Source organism: Centroberyx gerrardi, chromosome 3, assembly GCF_048128805.1.
Source record: "Centroberyx gerrardi isolate f3 chromosome 3, fCenGer3.hap1.cur.20231027, whole genome shotgun sequence".
Lineage (NCBI taxonomy): Eukaryota > Metazoa > Chordata > Actinopteri > Beryciformes > Berycidae > Centroberyx > Centroberyx gerrardi.
Genome location: NC_135999.1, coordinates 8612817 through 8635141, shown reverse-complemented (window position 1 = coordinate 8635141; position 22325 = coordinate 8612817). Strand labels below are relative to the sequence as shown.

Genomic DNA, 22325 nt, shown 5'->3' with positions numbered 1-22325 from the left:
CCTGTAGCCCAACTCTGATCTTCTTGGTGAGGGCTCCCTCGGGGAAGACAGCCTGGACCTGAGGCACCAGAGTGCTGCTCAGGACCCCACCCTCTGGGCCAATCAAATGGCTGTCTTGCTTGATCCGTGACACCACCGCAAAATACTGTGGGAAGTCCCGGGTGATGATGCGGCATATTCTCTTCTTCTCCAGCTCCTCAGGGGAGTCCAGTTCTACAAAGAAAGACCAGAGATGTATAATCAAGACACTGTGAGCAGGAATAGTGGCACAACCACTAAAATTACAGACACTTAATGGATAGTTATTACTACTCCTTCAAGATCCATGGCTGATCTATCCTACACAGCCCCTTCAAACCGCAAAGTGAGATATACCACAGTATATGTGGCTCACTCTGCACAACCCCCGTCTGAAATCACAGTTCATATTCCCACTGTAGATCCCTTACCTTCGTCCATGCCGTTGAGAATCTGGTTGAGCTCCTCCTCAGTGTATTCACAGTGGTGCTCCCTCCAGCTCTCACCTGTCTCACTCCTCAAGATCACCAGCTCTCTCTCGGTCCCCCGCAGAGCTGCAAAGTGGGGGATCTCCACAATCACAGGCCTGAAAGGGGTGAGGAGATAATGTCAAATATAAGCTGGAGAGATAAAAGCACACATTGCATGGCAACAGTATGGCAGTGGGCGCCGACTTAATCAGAGATGATATGATGGTGGGCATAAAAGATTCAAATTTGAGTAAAAAAACCATCAGGAGTATGTCATGTTTACAGTGAAAAAAAATATTAAATAACAAAATATTTTTAAAAATGCGGAAACGTGAAAAGAATATCCATTCCACATTCAAGAGGGAGCAGAATCCAACTAGAAAGGCATCAATTGGCACTGTACTGGGATAGACGGAGGCAAGCAGGATAACACAAAACAACAAAAAGCAACAGGTGAAGTGGTTTTGTTGCAAATGAACGCTTGTTCTTCTACAGTACCAAGAAACAAAGAAAGTAACTGGGCTCAAAGAAATAGCAAAACGTACACACTAATAGTGTCTCACTGGGGATTCAAAAGTGCAAACTGAGGTGGATAGGGCAGAAGTGTATGGGTGGGTATATGACCAGGATGCCAGGGTGGTGGTGTGTCCCCACCCCGTGGCCCTACCCGAGGAACTTGGTTCCTGGAGGGCCCAGCTGCAGGATGCGACTGACCAGGCTCTCACCCTCATTCAGAGGGGGTGGAGCTGTGGGAAGGTGGAGCTTACTGATCCATACGCAGCACAGAGGAGGAGTGGAGAAGAGAGTATGAACACACATTCTCATGCACAACAGTATGAACACACACTGTCACACACTCACACACAGACACAAACTCAAACACATGCTTACCCCAGGAACTGGGCACCGGTGGGTCCCACTTCTATGATGCGACCGGCCAGCCCCTCTCCCTCCACCATAGGGGGCATAGAGGCGAGACGGTGCCTCTTCACCAGCCTGCATGTCACCCGTGTAGGCGCAGAACACTTCCTGGGTGGTACAATGATTCGCAGGCCGTTGTGACGGCAACCACGCATGGCCCCGCCCCTGGCATCAACCATGAAGCTGACCAGGAAGCTGAGGAAAAGGGCCAGATAAACTAGTTGTCAACAACCCAAAATGTATTGTTCATCAATAGGAAATAAACGTTAGTACAAAACAAACACTCAAATATGCAATATTGTTTGACACAGATGTTCAGTCTGCAGACTGTGAGCATCCATGCAGACAAAGCAACTCACACTGTAAACACACTATTTTTATCATATCCATCATTAGTGATACGACAACAAGCAGGTATCGACAAATAATATTTCATTCCAGCCTGTTCTATTTCATTGTTTTCAATCCTTTCCAGTTTCATTCCATGTGAAATAATTTGCAAGGCAGGCAAGTAAAGAGGAGGGCATTAAACAAGATTCTTCCAGGAGCATATTTTGTATCAATACGCAAATAAGTATGAATAATGATTTAAATATTGGATGTCTTCAGGCAGGTGAGTGCTTACAATAATACTCAAGCTTTCTGTACATAAAATGTAAACAGAACTGACTTTAACATCATTTAGTTTATCAAAGATGAAGCCTGGAAGTTGAAAAATCATGCATCATGAAATTGTGCAAACATAAGATAGGGATGAGAGTGTGAGAGTATGAAGGAGGACAGAAAAAGTAAGGGTGTGGAGGAGAGAAGAAGAAAGAGAGAGTAGCCAAGATGAAGAGTATCACCTGCTGTTGTCATGGTCTAGGCACGGGGAGGAACGGCTAGAAGCAGAATACAACAAACACGATCACAAACACAGCCAGGAGAGGAGAGAGAGAAAAAGAGATTGAACAAAAAAGGTGAAAGGGGTGAAAGGGGTAAGAGTGAGAAAGAGTGAGAACAACCTGACCAGAGACAGAAAACGACACAGCAGCAAAGAACAGAGAAGGGAGGAGAGGAGAGAACAGAAAAGTGGAGGAGTGGGAAAAAATACAAGGGTAAAATAAATTTGATTTGGAGGTGAATCATACACCCCGATACCTAAAAAGTGTGTGAAACACAAAGGAGTGTCCATTTCAAGAGCAATTACATAACCTTAGCATGTTTACTACTACTCCAGGAAATAAGTGTGTGTGTGTGCATGCGTGCTGGTGTCTGTGTGTGTGTGTGTGTGTGTGTGTGTGTGTGTGTGTGTGCACTAACCCAGAGTGCAGCAGGTTGGAGGACAGCACCACGTTATCAAGGTGCTCCGCGCCCCAGCTCAGACGGAACGAGTCCTTGTCATTCTCTCTAGACAGAGACGACACCTACAGACAAAGAAAAACAGTAGTAGGCCAGTTGGCAATGCAACTACAATCATACAAATCACTACACTGTTTGTATGATTTGTCCGTACCTGGTGGCTTGTAAGCATGTCTTCTATGAGAACCCCTTCTCTCTGGTGGAAACTTTGGTGAATGGGAGTCTGCTGGGGCCTGTTGGAATGGGGAGGTGGATTAGGTAGTTTCTGGGTGAAGGAATGAGCAATTTGTAATCACCTTCTTCACACATGCCCATTGTAACTGCTGTCGATAAAGTGGCTGGATGTGAAAGGAGACTTTTTGTGGCGTGTGAGTGTGTGCGTGTGTCTTGGTGTGTGTGTTGTTTGTGACCTGTCCAGGTTGTGGCTCATGTAGCTGAAGCCGTCCAGGTAGTGTCCGGGCAGAGAGTCGTCTCCCAGCTCTCGGAGGTCCTCTGCTCTCAGATACTCCCCTCCGTCCCCTGTCATAGTGTCCTCACCTGGGAGAGAGAGATGTGACTGTTTGTGATTGATTGTGATTGAGATCAAATTGCTGTGTGTCCACTTGGCCTGAAAACGCAAGTTCCATGGCTGTATTCATTTAAATATGTGTTCACATGATTTTCCTGCTCTCCCTTTCCATCTACATATACATTGTACCACCTGAGCACCCCACAAATTAGGTTTCAAAGACCTGATCGCATGTCCACACCACTCAATCAATGTGTTCTAGTGTGATGAAAGATGGCAAAAATTGCATTGAAATGACATGTGAAACCATAATCATCCTTATTGATCATATCCACACCCTCCATAATCTTCGTGCAGTTAGTTTCCACTGTCGCATTAACACGCACTCCACAGAGCTGCGACTATACCCTATAAAAACAAGGTGTTAGAACAATGCAGCTGTGCCTGAGGAAAGAGAACAAGAAATAAAACTGCACAGCAACAAAACAGCCATATTAACTGCAAAGACTTTCTCAAAGCAGACATCATGGGGTTTAAGAAGTTAAGAATGTGCTAACCCACGGACATGATTTCTGTGACTTTATTGCTTTAGCAATTAAAACCATGCTCCAAATATGATTACACTGATTGGGTACAAGAACACAAATATAGTCCACGTCAAGCAGGCCGAGCCGGACAGAGCAGTCTGTAAATTTTCCAATACCTTCCAGCTCCACAGACATCTCAGTGAATGGCTCGTCTTCCATGAGCCTCAGAGCTATGGAACACACAGCTTTAAGAACCACAGCTACAAAACTACATTACCCACAATACACAGCTCTTAGGACTAAAAAGGAACTTGTCTTCATCATAGGGTAACTTTGGAATATACTGTCTGATTGTGCCTGTAATACAATGACCTCCATATGGTCCTAATCATCACAGTAGCACATGAATGACAGTGTTTATGAGCTTGAAGTAACTCACCCTCTTCATCAGAGACATCCAGGATCTCAGTCATGGTCTCTGGAACATTCAGCTTGTGTTTCTCTGTAACCGTCTGACGTGACACCCGTTCACAGCCATGGAAAAATACAGACAAAATGGCAATATGAGAAACAGGGGATTTAACTGGGTTCTCTGGGAAATTTGGGGCAAAGTAAACTGGTCCAAGATCTAGAGTCTGATGGGATCACTGTTGGAGCTTACCGTTGTCGTGGTGATGACCTCCTCAGTGACGACCTTCAGCGTGTCCACCACAGAGATGTAACCCAGACGTCTAGCAATGGACAGAGCAGTGTTTCCATTCTGACAGAAAGAGAGAGAGAGTGCGTGTGAGAGAGAGAGAGAGAGAGAGAGAGAGAGAGAGAGAGAGAGAGAGGCTGCTCAATCATTTTTTTCTTAATTCTTTGTAGATTTGTGAGTGAAGGAAATGTGGACTTTTTCTTTTCTCACCACAGTAGTAGCATTGGGTTTAGCCCCATGTTGTAGCAGAACATTGATAATGTGTGTGTTCCCTTGTTGTGCTGCCTGGTGAAGGGGTGTGTATCCATTCTATAGACAAAGACATAAGGGGATCAATTTTGGTGTTTTGTATTGAATGGTCACTGTAACAACTAAAACAAAAAGTGATTTAACTGTTACTGTTACTTGCAGAGTAACGTGATCAGAGCTTGTCAGACACCTACCTTGGTTTTGGCATTGACGCTGGCACCTTGCTGTAACAGGAAGTTCACCATCTTGGCGTTTCCATAGTGACAGGCCACTATCAGAGGGGTATATCCGAGCTGAAGTGGAAAGAGAATAAGGAGATGAAAGAGAGGAAAATATACTGCATCCATGAACTAAAAAATGTAACTTAGCTGGGGATCCCCATCACCTCAGCGACCACCACACGTCTTGGGGTCCACAAACATTCATACCTATGGGCAATTCAGAGCGTCCAATCCACCTGAGTTGCACGTCTTTGGAATGTGGGAGAAGAAACTGTAGCACCGATGGAAACCCACGCAAACATGGGGAGAACATGCAAGCTACACACAGAAAGAGACGGGGCCAGAAACCGAACCCGGGTCCCTCTTGCTGTGAGGCAACAGGGCCAACCACTGAACCACCATGCCGCCAATTGAGACTACCACAAAGTTACATTATTCAAAAAAGAGAAAGAAATTGCCTGATTCTATTTTCGTGATTGCCAAGATAATTTATCAGCAGAACTATGCCTTCAAATGAATGAAATGTCTTTCATAAGGTTTTTGAGATGAGCCAGGCCCAAGTAAACCCTGCTTTGACTTGCTGTGGGAATGTGGCCATGTGAATGTAAAAAGCAGCTGGTAAACACTAATGCAGCAAATGCACATAAAAGTAATCTATGTGTGAAATTCTACAATGTTCCAGGACCAGAGAATTCAAGAAACTACGGAATATACTCTCCACTTCCATGAAATCCCAGCAAGTCCCTGTATAGCTATTTGTGTGTGCATGTCTCTGCTTATCTGTGTGTTTGTGTGTGTGTGTGTACCTTAGTTTGTTGGTCTAAGTTGGCGTCATGTTTGGCCAGTACTTCTGCTGCACTGACCCTGTCCTCTTGGGCTGAGAGGTGGAGAGGAGTCAGTCCACTCTGTAACACACAAAGCACAGAGTCGTCTTGCTTGTCTGTGTGTGTGTGTGTGTGAGTGAGTGTGAGGGAGGAGGAAAGAAAGGAGTGGGGTAACACTTTATAATAACAAACACCAATAAATTGTGAATTAATGATTATATAATATGTATTAATCACTATGGAATGGTTAACTAACAACTAATTGATGATTATTGAATTTCCTATATTCCTAGATAATTAATAGTAAATGATATAATGTACATTATTTAATCATTAATTAATGACATGTTAATAAATGGATTAGTCATTTATATCTTTATTATAACTAGTTAGCACTTTGTTACTAATTTATTATCCAGGTTGAACACTTTTAAATACTTAGTTAGGTTTTTGTAAATGATTAACAAATGATTTGTAAATTCTAAATAATCTTTATGAGGGCCGCTATGGGCATGTGTATGTGTGTATGTGTGTATGCGTGCAGCATGTGTGTGTGTCACCTTGGTGGCTGTGTTGACGTGAGCTCCTTTGCCCAGCAGCAGGCTGGCCATCTCGGCGTGCCCCTCCTGCGCTGCCAGGTGCAGCGGGCTGACTCCCTGCTTGGTCAGGACGTTGGTCTCCGCTCCGTATTGCAGCAGCGCCACAGCAATGGCCGTCTGGTTCTTCTTGGCCGCGATGTGGAGAGGAGTGTAGCCATTCTGGACAGGGAGGGGGATTAAGAGTCAGTCATTTGTAACTATTTTGTAATGTGACTGTATCTGTATTAGTACAGATCTTTCTTATTGTAGTCCCTATTGCCCCTATGGTTAGATATTAGTGTTTGATGATAATATCGCTCTTTTAAAATGTAAAATCCCACCTAAAAACAGCTATTGGTGATGTACCTTACATTTCTGGACCCATTTTGTTGTTTGGTGGTGTATTTTTGTTATTCCCATAACTTTTTTAACCATTTTGCACCAAAGTTCAACAATCATAAAAGGGAGACATCATAAAAGAGGCAGAGATACCATATTTGTCTTTTTCTGGAAAAACATACTATGCTATTGCTATTGCTATCATTCTCTCCACCTACACGTAAAACCCACAGGAGAGGAAAAGCCGGTACAACTAAAAAGAAAATGACAACACTTCCTCACAAAATAACTCCTGGAATACACTGAGCATCACAGATTGATGATACAAAACAGTGTAAGAGTGTCTGAGGGTGGATTTTCCATGTAATTTTTCTAACCTTTGCGGTAGCGTGAGGCGATGCCCCTTTATCCAGCAGCAGCAGTGCCACCTGTTGGTTGTCATAGTGAGCTGCCACATGCAGCGGAGTTAGGCCATTCTGTAAGAGGAAGCATTTGGTTACAGCATAGATATTTCTGTTGTGTTTTGTAGACTGTATTTCCTTTATTGGTTATGAACTGTTCTCGAGTCGATTTCACAGACACAAATGAAGCCTATCAGGAGGGAAGAACGCTCGCTTCTCCAAAAAACTTTGGCTGGGTGCTCTGCCACAAATAGTCAACAGAAAACCATTATCCTAAAGAACAAGGGCAGAAGCAGCACTGCAATAGTTAAACAGAAACATGTCAATGTGCTGTCCAGAATGGGTCTTATCCCCAAAAAAACAAAAACAAATTAAAGGAAGCAGCAAAATGAAGAACTGAGGTGACTGACGCTTCTTTTTTTAACTATTGGAGTGACGCTTCTGCCCCTTGTTTTTGCGGGTAATTTACAAACGAAGCCTAGTCAGTTACTAAAAAGCTCAAAGCGATGGGTATCTCACTGAAAGAAATTACTTAGCCTTGGACTAACTTCAATCCTTGTCTGTGAAACTGGTCCTATATGTTCTATACAAATAGAGTGTACCAATATTTCTGCTCTTTGGCTCACCTTGCCAGCATCGTCAGGGAGAGCTCTGCGCTGAAGGAGGAGTTTTGCTACATCGAGGCTTCCGTACTTAGCTGCTACATGTAATGGAGTGAATCCTTTCTGTAGAGGGGAAGGGAAATCCAACTTCATTTCAAACCTAAATGTCTAAGCTGTTTACTTTTAATATTTAGCTGGATATTTGTGAGCTAGTATGAGATTTTTCACGTCTTCATGTGTGCGTATCATCGTCCGCTCACCTTGGTAGCCAGTGAGTGTGAGGCCCCGGCCTCCAGCAGCACAGCGGCAGTCTCCACCTGGCCCTCCCTGGCTGAGATGTGGAGGGGGGTGTAGCCGTTGGTGGTGGCAGCGTCTGGGTGGGCCATGTGCTGCAGCAGCAGCTGGACAATATCGGTTTTCCCCAAACGGGACGCAATGTGGAGGGGGGTCTGGTCCTCCTGCGGTGGAAGAGTGGAAAAGTTATATATGTGAGAGTGGAGAGGGAACATTGGAGAAAGCAGGGAGAGAGGCGGAGATGGTGGGATTCGAAAAAATGGAGACAGCCGAGACTGAGGCAGAAGAAATCAAGCACAAGCACTCTGTTTCTCTCTCACAGATTATGTATGCGATGTCAGTGATTGTACAGTTTTTTCATACTAAACAGAAGGAGACAGTGATTAACACGGATGGTGTGACAGCTGACTCACCCTGGCCATGGCATCCACCAGCGCTCCGTTCCTCAGCAAACAGCGAACCACTTCCATCTGGCCTGCCCGTGCTGCCATGTGGAGCGCTGTCTCACCACGCTGGGACACACACACACACACACACACACACACACAGAGAGAAAATGAGTACACATCAACACACTGTGCTAAAAACATTAATGGCCAGTGGAAATGGATACTGTGCAGTGCTTCCCCCTACAGTATTTATCTATAGCTGCCAGTTGGTTGCATAAGTGTCAGGTAAAAATTGAAGTTTAATGTATGTCATGATTATTCCTGACCACAGAAAGTTGAGCAGTTACTGGCCAGTACTCACAATATTGCAGATGTCAGGAGAAGCTCCGTTCTGCAGCAGAAGCAAAACGATGTTCAGGTGGCCCATGAAGGCCGCTACATGGATGGGAGTCAGACCAGACTATAGAGAGAGAGAGAGAGAGAGAGAGAGAGAGAGAGAGAGAGAGAGAGAGAGAGAGAGAGAGAGAGAGAGAGAGAGAGACAAAGAAGGAAGATGAGTATTGAATGCAAGCAAGTTACAACCGTGACAATATACATATCAAACACATACTGTGTACTCATATTCGCGAACTCTGTCCCGAGACAGCGCCCCCAAGTGGCTCACCTCGGTAATGGCCTGTATGGAGGCTCCGTATTTGACCAACAGTTCCATCACCTTCACCCTGTTCTTCTTACAAGCGATGTGAAGAGGGGTGAAACCATTCTGGTATAGAGAGAGAGAGAGAGAGAGAGAGAGAGAGACAGAGAGTGAGAGAAAGACAGAGAGAGAAAGAGAGAGAGAGAGAGAAAGCAGTGACAAAGAGAAGAAAACAGAGTAAGTGAGTGAGTGACTGTGCTCTGGATAGTGCATGTGTGTAAGAAACAGGTATCTATCTATGATGTACAGCGTGTGTGTATTTGTCTGTCTTCCTGTCTGCAAGTGTTGGTGAGTGTGTGTGTGTCTGTGTGTATGTGTGTGTGTGTGTGTAAATGCCTACCTGGGTGTGTGTGTGTGTGTGCATTTGTCTTTACGTGTGTCTGTATCCCTACCAGTGCTCTAGCGTTGGGGTTGGCCTTCTTGTCCAGCAGCAGCTTGGTGACTCTGTAGTGGCCACAGTGAGCCGCGACGTGCAGCGCTGTGAGGTAGTCCAGTGTGACATCATCAACGGGCGCCTTGTGCTGCAGCAGGTGCTTCACACACTCCACGTGGTCTCCCTGGGCCGACATGTGCAGCGGGGACAGTCCGTTCTGTGTGAGGACGACAGGGAGGAATGAGGGATGGAAAAAAAACAAGAAAGCAGTAATGAAAGAGGATAAGAAGCCAAGGAAGAGGGAAAGAGAGAGAAGTATGATCTGTTTTCCTTTCCTTGTGAAATTATTTGTGTTTTTTCTATTATAGCATAAATCTAATGTTTATGTAATACTGACATTTTTAGACTAAAGTTTCTGATAGCTAATATTTTGTGACGATATTCATATTCATGTAGCCCATGGGACACTAAAACTGTCTAACACACCTGTTCAATGGTAGCAGAAACTCTGGGATGCACTGGGCCTTTAAATGATGAATTAATTTATTAAAAAACACAACTGAGGCATTAAATGAATAAATAAAATGTAAAGGCCAATATCAGCACACCCTAGTTTATCCAGTACAGGGGCGGAGCTTGCATTTCATGCATATGGGTGCAAGCTATATTTGTGATCTCTGTCTACCCAATCCTGTTATAGGTCTAAAAAGGACAAAACAATAACTTATCAGCATACTAAAATTACAGTTAAAATTCACAACGAAAATGCAGCACATAATTCCCAGTGACCTGTCAAAACAACAACATGAACATTTAGCCCGAAATTTGGTGTATTTATTTAGCAATTCACATGAAGTCATGTAAGAGTCTCAATGTCATAGCAACAACACAGCAACATTTTTTTTTTCAAAATCTGCCATATTGCACCAACCCTTTATGTTATAGGTATGAATTAGTGACGGAAAATAGTCGATGGATGTTCATAATATATTTATTTACCTTATGAGCAAGTACATAACAAATATTACTAAATTCCAAGTGATTCTCTAGATTGTTTGCCATCCATTCAAATTCAGTACCTTTGTTCTGGCTAACATGGGGGCTCCTTTCTCCAGCAGCAGCTCCACTGCTGGGTCATGTCCACTCCTGGCTGCACAGTGCAGGGGGGTCAGCCCATCCTGGGAGACAGTCACACACACACACATTTAGAATATTTATTTATGTCCACATAAATACAAGGTACAAAGGACATAAACACTATTAATGCAATCAGATATTGGGTCAGTCAGTTACAAAACACACACACACACACACACACATACACACACACACACACACACACACACACACAAACATATACAAACACATGAACACACACAAAGCATAGAGCTCCATCCCATAAATTGGCAGCTGGTTTCTATATCATGTAGAACAGCCACCAGAGGGCAGCAGAAGTGTAGCTCAGTAGCCCTTCATTTACAGAAAGCTGCTGTGGCAACATGAACTAAGAGTCTCACCCTGGTTTTAGCGTCTATCTGACCTCCGCGGTCCAACAGCAGGGCCACCATGTTGGTGTTGCCTCTCTTGGAGGCCACATGGAGAGGTGTTATCCCATTCTGAGAAGGCAGATGAGGAAACAAGGGAACAGTTAACTTTATCACCGACAAAAAACATGGGACATAATAAACAACATAACAAACCATTATAATGAAAGCTAATAAACAGCTTTTATATTTGATGGCCATTATACTTGATCAAAATGTGACAGGATGAGAAATGTAACCTTTGACAGACTAGAGAGGTTGGAAATGCAGTCCTTATAGGCTGAGAGTAAAAGGGACAGTTGTGATTGGAAGTTTTAAATGCAGTGCAGCAGTACAGTCAGTGTCATGATGGGCTGAGAGAAGTGAAAACAGGACGTTACCCTGGCTGTGAAGTCCACAGCAGCTCCTCTGTTCAGCAGCAGGGTGGAGACATTCACGTTGCCGTAGTGAGCAGCGATGTGCAGAGGGGTGAACCCACTCTGTTAGAGAAAGACGGGGAGGGAGAGGAGGAGAGAGAGAGAGAGGGAGGGAGAGGAAAAGAGGTTGAACAGAAAGAGGAAGAAAGGGAAGATTGGGGGAAGTGGAAGGTGAGACAATGGAGAGTGGATAGAAGAGAAAAGAAGAGCAAAGTAAGATGGAATGGGATGGGAGGGAGAAAGAAAGAAAGAAAGAAAGAAAGAAAGAAAGAAAGAAAGAAAGAGATTAGATTTTTTTTGCAGCGGATACAGGAAAGAAAACTGACTCTAATGCATGCAGCATTCCCATGAGGCAGTGAAGCTGGAAAAAAAAAAATCCAGACAAATTAGTATAAAACGAAGCATCATCAAAATTCATCATGCCCAAAAATAGCACATGCAAACATAACACATGCCCGAGCCCTGTAATTCTACCATGCTTGCTAAAACAGTAACAAGAATGAAAAAAAAGCAACACAGTTTAATTTTTGAACAAAAAAAAAGATTGACAACTAACATAAAGAACTTAAAAAAAGAAAAAGGAAAACACAAAGCAACTTTACACTATGCGAATGTGCTAAGACGGACAGATGGACACTTATATATGAGCTACATATATATAAATATCTACGGTACAGAGTTGTAGCGGTGTTCACTCCTTACCTTCCCATTCTGATAGACATGGTGCAATTTAATTAAGAAACAGAGTTAACTTAAAGATCGAGCAGACAATGTGTTTCAGAAAGGAAAAACAATGACATGAATGTGCTTAGGAGCACACATGCTGTGGGCTATGTAGAGAAAGAGAGCCTAGATAAAGAAATGAAAAATTAACAGCTTCTATTTTTGAATACTGTGAGTTATTATCATTTAAGTATGAAAAACTGAAATGCCATTTACATTTTAAAGAACGATTCACTCATTTTAAAAGTAAAAAAGAGAAATAAAGAAGTGTAAAACAGATAATAATCTATCAAAAAAAACAATAAACTAACATTCACAGGGAACTATTTATACAACACAGTGTGTTTCACTGTCAGCCATGCAGGAGTGTACAGTACAGCGTTGTCAGATGCACGTCTGCATCACACACACAAAGACCAATGCCATATTAGTGGTACGTAATTCTGGCATGCAGTATTCCATAAGCTCCCATTCAATAAGGGAAAGATCAAAACTTAAAGAGCTGAAAGAGATGGTCAGAAGTGATAAAGGAGGAATTAAAAAAGAAGCGATGAGTACAATCGGTCTGTATACCTCCGTGGTTCTATTGACCATCATCTGGTTAGGACGCATAGAGAGAGAGAGAGAGGGAGAAAGAGAGAGAGAGGGAGAGAGAGAGAGAGAGAGGGGGGGGGGGGGGGGGAATAGGTGGTTGGGTTGTTAAGGAAAGGACTTTTCACCACAAGAGTAACAAAACACAGGGTAAGTTTCCAAGGCAACAATACACAGAGAGAAAACAGAGAGGCAGGCGAACAACAAAGCATTCTGATACAAGCCCTGTCCTAAGTATTATCATATGGGTAAATGGATAAGCTTTAAAAATCAATGAAACTGTATCAACATGAAAAATGATCCACTCAGACAATTAAGTTACCACTCCTTCCTTTTCCCTTCTCTTCTTTCTGCTCCTCCTCCTCCCTCTCTCCCTTTCCTACCCGCCACCTCCCCACTCCAAACAAGCATTACTTCTTCCCTCCCTCCATAGTTCCCTCGATTCCTTCTTGCATGTCGCCCTCCTCCCTCCATCCGCCTCGCCCTCCCTCCCCTCCTCACCTTGGACTGGACGTCGGCGTTGTGGTCGTTCTGGAGCAGCAGGGCGGCAGACTTGGTGTCGTCCTTGCGGGCGGCGATGTGCAGGGCCGGCAGGCGGACCTTGCCCTTGGTGTCGTGCTCCAAGAGCAGGGAGACCACCGAGTTGTGGCCCTGCTGGAGAGCGATGGCCAGCGGGGTGAAGCCATCCTGGAGGAGAGGTGGAGGGAGAGAGAGAGAGAGAGAGAGAGAGAGAGAGAGAGAGAGAGAGAGAGACAAGGAAAACAGAATGTGAGAAAATGAGAGTGAAAGATTGAAATCGAGAGAGAAGGAGGGGGAAATGTGAATGTCACTGTATATAAAGCTGTATAATGTGCCCAATCCAAATAATATGAGAAAACATATACAGACGGGCACATACTGCGCGCACACACACACACACACACACACACACACACACACACACACACACACACACACACACACACACACACACACACACACGTACCTCTGTTGCGATGCTCTGGTTGGCTCCATTTTCCAACAGGTAACGCACCACATCCAAGTGATTCTCCTGCGCTGCCATGTAAAGCGGAGTGAAGCCATTCTATAGAGGCAATAAACACACACACACACACACACACACACACACACACACACACACACACACACACACACAGAGTTACAGAGGATGGTGTAGACACTTGGTGATGATGTAATACACTTGTACGGTTCAATGCAATATAGCTTGTGTTCCCTAAGAGGATCCTCACCTGTGATTGAGAGTTGACATCTGCTTCTCTCTTCACCAGGATTCTGGCTACTTCTCTTTGTCCAGCCAATGAGGCGATGTGGAGGGCGGTATTTCCTTTCTGCAGAGACAAGCAGGGTTCAGGCCTAACAGCCAAGTGTGTGTGTGTGTGTGTGTGTGTGTGTGTGTGTGTACGTACCCATGTGAGCACACAAAAGTGAGGACACAGAAACCTCTTGACAGTTTAATGAACAGAGGCTGCAGCTAGAGAATACTGTATTAACATCCCATATGTGCAATTTTGCGATGCACAGATTTTCTTTTTGACCCGCTTTACCTGCCCACTTATTCTCAATAATCCAAGAATGTGTAGATTACTGATTGATTAATGACTAGGACTATGTTTATGTCAATCCAAGGCGGTGGACATGGGCAGGAGGGCGACAGATTCCTTGCTGGTTGTTTACTGTTGCTGGCTGCTAAGACTGACACATAAGCCATCCACAGAGTCAGGTAACAAGCAGCCAAGCCCTCACTCTCTCTCCCTCCTCCCTCCCTCTCTCTCCCTCCTCCCTCCCTCTCTCTCCCGCCTCCCTCCCTCTCTCTCTCTCCTGCCTCCCTCCCTCTCTCTCTCTTCCGCCTCCCTCTCTCTCCCACTGAAGATACAATACTGAATCATGACATAATGCAGAATCCTCACTGGCAGTGCGACTTCTTTTGGAGCAATTGAGATGGCATTATGTTACATTCTCTTTGTATAACACAAGCTGATTGTTATGGATATGTGAAGTTGCGAAGTTAAACCATTTATACGTGTCTTTCTCCCTGTTAATTCACCTCCATATGCACCACTACCATCACCCTCTCAGCTCAAGTTTCGTACTTTCAGGGACAGTGGGATTCCATGCAGTGATTTACACTGCACTGTAATACTGATCTCTCTCTCTCTCTCTCTCTCTCTCTCTCTCTCCCCCTCTCCCAGCTGTCACCCTTCTTCCTTCCTCCCTCCCTTCCTCTTTTTCCAAGTCACCTCTACTCCTTCATGCTCTGCTAAAGAGCAAAGGTGGGAAGTCAATAAGTGGGTGTGTCTTGAGTACGTATTTACCCGAGCTATGCAGGTTACAGTTACATTTTATGGGGCGTTTTTTTTTTTTTTGGCATGAAAATGCAATAAAGGCTAGCATTTATGTTCATATCTGAATACAAAAGTAATGCACTCAATATGAAACAAAACAAAATGTCAATGTGTGATGTGTACCTTGGTGGCTGAGTCAACAGGCGCTCCTCTCTCCAACAGCTCCTCCACTAGCTCCTCGTGGCCCTCTTTAGCTGCCAGATGCAGCGCGTTCAGACCGTTCTGGGGAAAAACAGACATCAAGGTAAGTCTCTTAGAAAACAAATGTGGTGATAAAATTATTGCGCAACTGAGTGGAGTTTGGGGAATTAAGAACATCTGTTAGTGTTATATATATATACCTCTTAGTATGAGCGATATAGATACCTGCATCACATTGCAAGAGGTGGAATACACATTTAAGCAAGCGGTCAATATTAAGACATTAGATATGTAAATGTATTAATCAACTCTGGTGGGAAAACTCAAAAACATTCTTCCAAACTTAGAGAATCAGATCATCAGTTCATTGCCACACAAAAGTAAATCAATGTGAGGTATGTTTTGCCAGATATTTGTAGTTAAAGTAGTTTTTACACAACTCTTATGCACAACCATAAAATCTATATTAAATGGGGATAAATGGAATTAGTGTGGGATGCTTTACTGTTGTACAAAAATGTGAATAACAAGAAAACGCAAAGAGGTGCTTATTCCCAGAAATGCTTTGGGAGATCAACATTCAAGAACACAAGAGCCAATGTGTGAGTCAAAGAAGACACGGTTGCTTTTCCCTGAGGCAGGAAAGGAAGGTTTGATGTGAGCATTACATCAAAGGACTATGATCCATCAAGTAGAACTGGAGACTGGCACCGGAACATGAGGAGGAGTGCATGGTATAATGATCCAAATGTTTCACTATGGAAGACAATCTCTCAACGCAACTAATGTATTAAACACACACTCCCATTTCCTCTGACACAGACATACACACACAAACACAAGAATGCTTCACCTCATCCTCCTCTTCCTCCATTCTGCGCAAAGTATCCCTGTGAAATGTGCCAGCAAGGGCAGGATTTCAAATCCTGCCCTCCCTTCTACCCCGCAAGTTCACTGTTCCTTTCTTCAAACCAATTGTCAGTCTTTCTCTGTCTTATTTCTTTTCTGTGTGTTCTCTCCCTTCTTTAAGTCTTCGCTCTCTTCTATCTCTTGACCTCCGGTACGATACTCCAAACTGGGTTTACAAGTGATGGAGCCCCGCGGATCAATCACTGATCCTCCGCTTCCCACTGGTTTGGATCCAGACTTCTGGATGGTAAGGTCCGTCCGCCTCTTTCTTCCCCCCCGGCAGGCTCTGTCAGTTGGGTTAGAGAGAGGAGATGTGCCTCCTGGCTCTGGAGGCTCTCTTGGCACTGAGGTAAAGAGAGGAGCCGCTGTGTTGATAGCACCTCCGTCATTGCCCCCCCTTCCTTCCCCTTACACACAAGGGCCTCATCACACACACACACACAGAAATATTATGTGAACAAATGCACGTACACACACACACAGTCGGTGAATCGCCAAATGCCAAACAGCCATGGAGGTGTCATGTTTCTGCACAGTCATAGAGGGTATGTAGGACGCACACAAACATGGATACTCTCATATTTAGAAGCTGTTGAAAATGTCAACCTTTCAAAAAAAGAAAAAGGGGGCATTCCTCAGAGGCCAAAGTATGTATGTGAATGTGTGGCGCCACAGAAGGAGTGGTATGGCTTTAAAAGGGTCAAAATGAGTCTGATCAATGTGTTTATATAAGCCATCATCATGTCTCCTGACATAATAGTCTATCAATGCTTGTCTGTATGCAAGAAGCTTCTAATAAGCCTCTCAATAAGCTGGAAATTTTAAAAAGGTATTACTGTATGTTCATTTTTTGTCTGGGGGGCAGGGAAGCTATTAGCAAGCCATAATAGGTCTCCTAGAAAGAAAGCTTACACAGCACATAAGGCCCTCCTGGAGTAATACTGAAGCTATCCTGACCGAATGTGTGTCAGCAAATCATCTGATGAACCACCACTCTGAAATGTCTTCTTATAATCCATCAGCCTTGCACTTGAAAAGTCAATTTGTTGGCTTTCCATGTGGCATTCCCAATAGACTCTTACTGTAAGTAATGATTATCTGAATCACACACACACAAACACACACACACACACACACACACACACACACACACACACACACACACACACACACACACACACACACACACACACCTTGTCTTTCTGTGCATTGCATCATTGTCATCAGGTAATGGGAGTGGTTTCTACTGAGTTAAATCCAGTAGTGGGTCTACAGGAAGTGGTATTCTATTCTATTCTATTCTATTCTATTCTATTCTATTCTATTCTATTCTATTCTGTTCTAGTGATCTGTTCTTTGATCAGCAGGGATTGAGCATCAATTCTGAAATGGTGGCCTTCCTGACACAGCAAGAATTACGCAATCTAATTACAGTATTTCAATCACATTTCAACCGTTATGTATTCCATGAGAGGCAAGCAAAACCCACAACAGACACACACACACACACACACACACACACACACACACACACACACACACACACACACACACACACACACACACACACACACACACACACACAACCTGATCTAAATCTCCTTTCTCTCTGAACTGTAAGTGAAAGATTCATTTAGTTAATGGACATTCAGCCAAGCACAGTGATCCCTGGCAGTATGCAACTCTGCCTGGCGGGAGTGACACTGATGTGCGTCCAACGCAGTATTAACACCGCTACGACCTCTGACCTTCGTTATAATCATACACGGTAATAAATGGTCATGCTTTTCGTTGTTGTTTTATAGGCCCAAGTGTCATATGGGATGAATGTCGAGGGGTCAGAATAAAGAGGGGAAATAAATGCGTGCAGATTAAAGAGTAATATCACTCACCAAGGATTAACATGTGGGTGGATTAGAGAAGGATAAGTCTGGACTTTTATTGTGAGGATATGGGACAGAAACAGACATGCACACGCACACGCACACATATACACGCTCTCTCTCTCACACACACGTACTCACAAGCACACACACACACACACACACACACACAAAGAAACACATGTAATGTAATAGGAACAAGATGGACTTCTGAGTTCTGCTGTTTCAAAGTGACTGCAGCGATCCCTCCTTCCCACTGCGATTCCACACTGAACAGAGCACAAGGTTCAATTTGAATTGGGACCATCAATTTTTAAAAAGTACATATGGTATAATATAGTGAAAAATCATGCTCATCAAACTATACATTAAAGTTTTCTTTGATAAACATAAAATGTGTGAGATGGCCATTTCCTATCTGTCAAGAAGGGACACTTGTCTCATTCATTAAATCCATTAAAATAGAGATGGATAGCTTGACTCTGGGTTTGGCAGACAGGCAGTGTATCTCTCTTTCCCTCTCCTGTCCTGACTTGGACAGTCTTTTGCCCTTGGTGCCTGATTCTGGCCCTCGCCACCCTGTTGCTGCTTTCTAGGCTCTGGCTCTTGAGTTACGAATGAACACACCTTCAAGGCCAATACTACTGAATTTCAAAATTCAAATTCAAAATTTTTGTGTGTAGTTCCAATGCCTCCTGGTGTCTTCCACATGCCCAGCTTGACTAAATCAGAAAATATAAAAGATTTGCTGCTGATATACTATATATATTACTTTTACATTTTTCATTTTAGGATACATTTCCTGGATCAGATCTGATAGCATTACTGAAAAACAACAACTAATATTTGGTGTATTATGGTGCAAAACATTTTTTTTTAATATACTGTATATATATACTGTATATATACTGTATATATATAGGGTGGTATTCCCCAGTGAACCTGCTGTTGCTCTAGCTACAGGACTTGCTTAAGAATGAATGCTAGTATATACAAGTAAAAATAGTGGGCTTATATTTGGAGTGGGTAGCACAGACTAGGTTACATAGATCCAATGTGTACTTGGAGATTAAATGGGAACATATGCTGTTGCATAATCTTAAAGTTAAATCACTGCAGATAAATTGATTCCCACTGCCAATTAACCAGACTGCACTTTTTAGATTTGAACATAAGCGATTTAATGTCTAGCGATGTACTTATTGTGATACTCAACAGAGATCTGACTCTATTGACTACAATGCTTAAAGTACTGGGTATGGAGTTAATGGTTCTGTAATTGTGTGGGTTGCTTTTTCTCCCACATGATTCTGGTCCACTCATTTCCTTGAGAGCCATCGTGATGCCAATCAGTGGTAACGTAATACTTTTGAGTGATTATCTGGGCCTCCTCTCGTTGGGATGGCTGTGGAAAATGGCATCTCAAATCCTACTCCAGAAATCCTTGAAATCTCATTAGTGCTGAAAGGGCATCATATCTGTATAACATCGCTGTGAGGCTGGTCAAACCACTGCCTGTTGTGTTTTGTTGGAAGAAGCCACTCCTCAAGAAAGAAATGATGATGTTTCCTTTAGTTTGACCACACACTTGTTGTCCTTCCTCTACATCATCTCAAACATGAGGCTAATGACGTCCCCTTTCCATAAGGTCTAAGTATGTTGGCTAGCTGTAACAAGTTTTAAATGAAGATGTGATAGCGGAGCCTTAAACCCGTGACCATGATAGTATGGCAGTCTGAAAATAAAAGTGTTTGATGAAGTATCAGATGATATCTCCGTCTGAGCCACAGCCAAACAAACAGCCAACCTTCATGCCTGGAGGAAGAATAAAACTAATGCACTTGTGAGAGTGTGTGGGTGTATGTATGTATGCATGTAAGTATGTATGTAAGTATGTTTGTGTGTACATCTATGCACGTATGCACAGATACTCAAAAACACACACACCACACACACACCTGTTGGAGGATTACTCTGTCAACACGGACACCAATGAAAAATTGTGGCTTCAAAGACAAGGACACTTCCCTCCTTCATAAACAAAGCCCCGTCCATCAAGTCATGCAAAGCCAAACAAACAGTGGAGGGAATTCAATTCATTTATATTTCATTGTACTGTAGCTTGTGCCAAGATCCACACTAAGATTGTCTTTCTGAATAAAGATTCATGAGAGTCTAATAGTCATGAAAGGCTGCATGTACCGTGACTCTTGGGAATACATCTGTGTGTCAGTCAGACTGCCTTTGGAATTTAGCTTATGTCACTTTTCTCCAAGTCACTATGACGAGTGAACAATTTGTGTGTGTGTGTGTGTGTGTGTGTGTGTGTGTGTGTCTGTGTGTGTGTTATCCATGCAGATCACTTCTCTCATACACAGGACAACAAGCTACAGTTAACAGCTAAAGGTGAAAGGTGAAGCCATATAAGCAGATTGGTGTTTGTTTGTCTCTTGTGACTCCTTAACAGGAATCAGATGTGCTGTTTTATATTGGCCTTCACTCTCTCTCTCTCTCACACACACACACACACACACACACACACACACACACACAAGTGATATTTAGCACTGGGACATTACGAAAATGTCACACTCATTTGCAGTCACCTGACAGATGTGATCACCTGACAAGTGACAGATATGAAGGCCAGGGCTCTCCTGTTGCAGGGAGGAGGAGGGTGTGTGTGTGTGTGTGTGTGTGTGTGTGTGTGTGTGTGTGTGTGTGTGTGTGTGTTTGTGTGAGTGAGTGTCAACAATCACTGCCACTGAATTTAGTCAGGCCTCACTGCTGGAGCACATAACAAAGCCCATGGTGCCCATGAAAACAAATAGTAGAGGTTTAGGTGGGAAGCTGCCACTTCCTGTCTCCTATAGCCAATCAGGGCCCAGTGTATAAATAGCTGCTGTTAAACTGTTGGAGAGTCACAAAAGGCTGACTGCAAGGAGACAGCGGGGCGTATGAGGAGCACGCACACACACATGCACACACACACACACACAGCCACATAATAATCCCTCTTAATCCCCCACCACCCATCCTCCTTTAAGATACCTTGTGACTTCTGTAAATCATATTGACAGAGACGGGGCAGGGGATAGGGGGTGTGGGGGTGTACAGGGCTCTAGTGGGAAGTTGTTTGACCCCCCCTCTTCTACCACCCACCGACCCCCCTACCCCTGACCCCCCCTTTCTCCTCAGTGGAATGTGGGTGAGGGCTGAAGAGGGGTACTGGGGGGGGGGGGGGTGAGAACAGCTGTCAGGGAGAGACGGTCCATTGCGCAAATACAGCAGCTGAGATTGGAGGAGTTAAGGGGGGCCGGGGGTGGGATAGGGGGTGTGGTGGAGGGGAAGGAAGGCGGGGTACTGGTGGCCGGGAGGGTGGTCGTGATGTTGGGGTGGGGAGGGGGGGGGGGGTCGCGGTGTAGGTATGCGCTGACCTAGCTCATTAGGGTGACGCCGCTGTGACACAGCAGAGCTAGGGGAGGATTCAGCGAGTTTGACACACAGACCAGTTGACAGCTCCGACCTACTCCTGTGACGCTAGCCTCCACACGGTCAGTATACGTGCTGTACGTCGGCCGGTATGTGCCTCAATGAACCATTAACAGTGGATCTCAGGGAAACTTCACTGATGTGTCAACGCCGGGCCAGATGTATCGTATTCAGTACAGCTCTAAAACTGCTTTCAGAGGCAACTTCAACAGAGAAGCAGACTGTAGTGAAACTATATACTTAGCTGCTGCATTGAAATGTGAAAGGGTTAAAAGCTATTGGTTTTTGTTTTTGAAATACGATAAATGCCAGAATAAGGAAACATATGTATAAAGGTAAACGTGAACACAAAATCACATGATAGCAGCTCAGTTCAGCGTTAAAACCTCGGCTCTACAGCTGCTTGATTACCCTAAGCTGCTACTCGGTCAGTACCAAATAACAGCATCAGGCATTACAAAAGAAATCCCCACTGCTGGCTTTTCATAAATGTGTGTAATCATCTGTGTGTGACTGGAAAAATTTGTGTGTGTGTGTGTGCGTGCAAGACGGCACGTGTGTGTCAAGCTACGTGTGAACACACAAACAATGTTTGTCAAATCGTGCAATAAGCTTTGCTCCATGGTGCGAAGATCCCTTTGAGCAATTATTATGACAAAAAGCTATATAAGAGATTAAAACTTATGACTTATGAGTTAAAACTAAACTAAATAACTTAATCGCATAAGGAGCTACTTAACAAACATTAGCCAGCCCATCAAACAGCACTGGCCAGCTTGACAGTAGGGTGTAATCGAACAACGGGACTTGAGAT

General features: G+C 43.9%; 1 protein-coding gene across 1 annotated transcript in view; it reads right to left on the bottom strand.

Moving 5' to 3' along the window:
• Window positions 1-22325, bottom strand: part of ank2a (ankyrin 2a, neuronal) — an 86604-nt gene that overhangs the window by 44457 nt on the left and 19822 nt on the right. Inside the window, exons 3-33 of the mRNA XM_078282708.1 lie at window positions 15210-15308; window positions 13974-14072; window positions 13709-13807; window positions 13225-13410; window positions 12706-12729; window positions 12112-12120; window positions 11374-11472; window positions 10967-11065; window positions 10529-10627; window positions 9469-9666; window positions 9044-9142; window positions 8741-8839; window positions 8404-8502; window positions 7957-8154; window positions 7721-7819; window positions 7071-7169; window positions 6337-6534; window positions 5759-5857; window positions 4926-5024; window positions 4693-4791; window positions 4447-4545; window positions 4225-4297; window positions 3962-4015; window positions 3161-3287; window positions 2905-2983; window positions 2712-2815; window positions 2255-2290; window positions 1380-1604; window positions 1156-1254; window positions 450-604; window positions 2-213 (exon numbers count right to left, since the gene is read on the bottom strand). Of these exons, the coding sequence (XP_078138834.1) occupies window positions 2-213; window positions 450-604; window positions 1156-1254; window positions 1380-1604; window positions 2255-2290; window positions 2712-2815; window positions 2905-2983; window positions 3161-3287; window positions 3962-4015; window positions 4225-4297; window positions 4447-4545; window positions 4693-4791; window positions 4926-5024; window positions 5759-5857; window positions 6337-6534; window positions 7071-7169; window positions 7721-7819; window positions 7957-8154; window positions 8404-8502; window positions 8741-8839; window positions 9044-9142; window positions 9469-9666; window positions 10529-10627; window positions 10967-11065; window positions 11374-11472; window positions 12112-12120; window positions 12706-12729; window positions 13225-13410; window positions 13709-13807; window positions 13974-14072; window positions 15210-15308 (3462 nt within the window). The remainder of the gene's footprint in view (window position 1; window positions 214-449; window positions 605-1155; window positions 1255-1379; window positions 1605-2254; window positions 2291-2711; window positions 2816-2904; window positions 2984-3160; window positions 3288-3961; window positions 4016-4224; window positions 4298-4446; window positions 4546-4692; window positions 4792-4925; window positions 5025-5758; window positions 5858-6336; window positions 6535-7070; window positions 7170-7720; window positions 7820-7956; window positions 8155-8403; window positions 8503-8740; window positions 8840-9043; window positions 9143-9468; window positions 9667-10528; window positions 10628-10966; window positions 11066-11373; window positions 11473-12111; window positions 12121-12705; window positions 12730-13224; window positions 13411-13708; window positions 13808-13973; window positions 14073-15209; window positions 15309-22325) is intronic.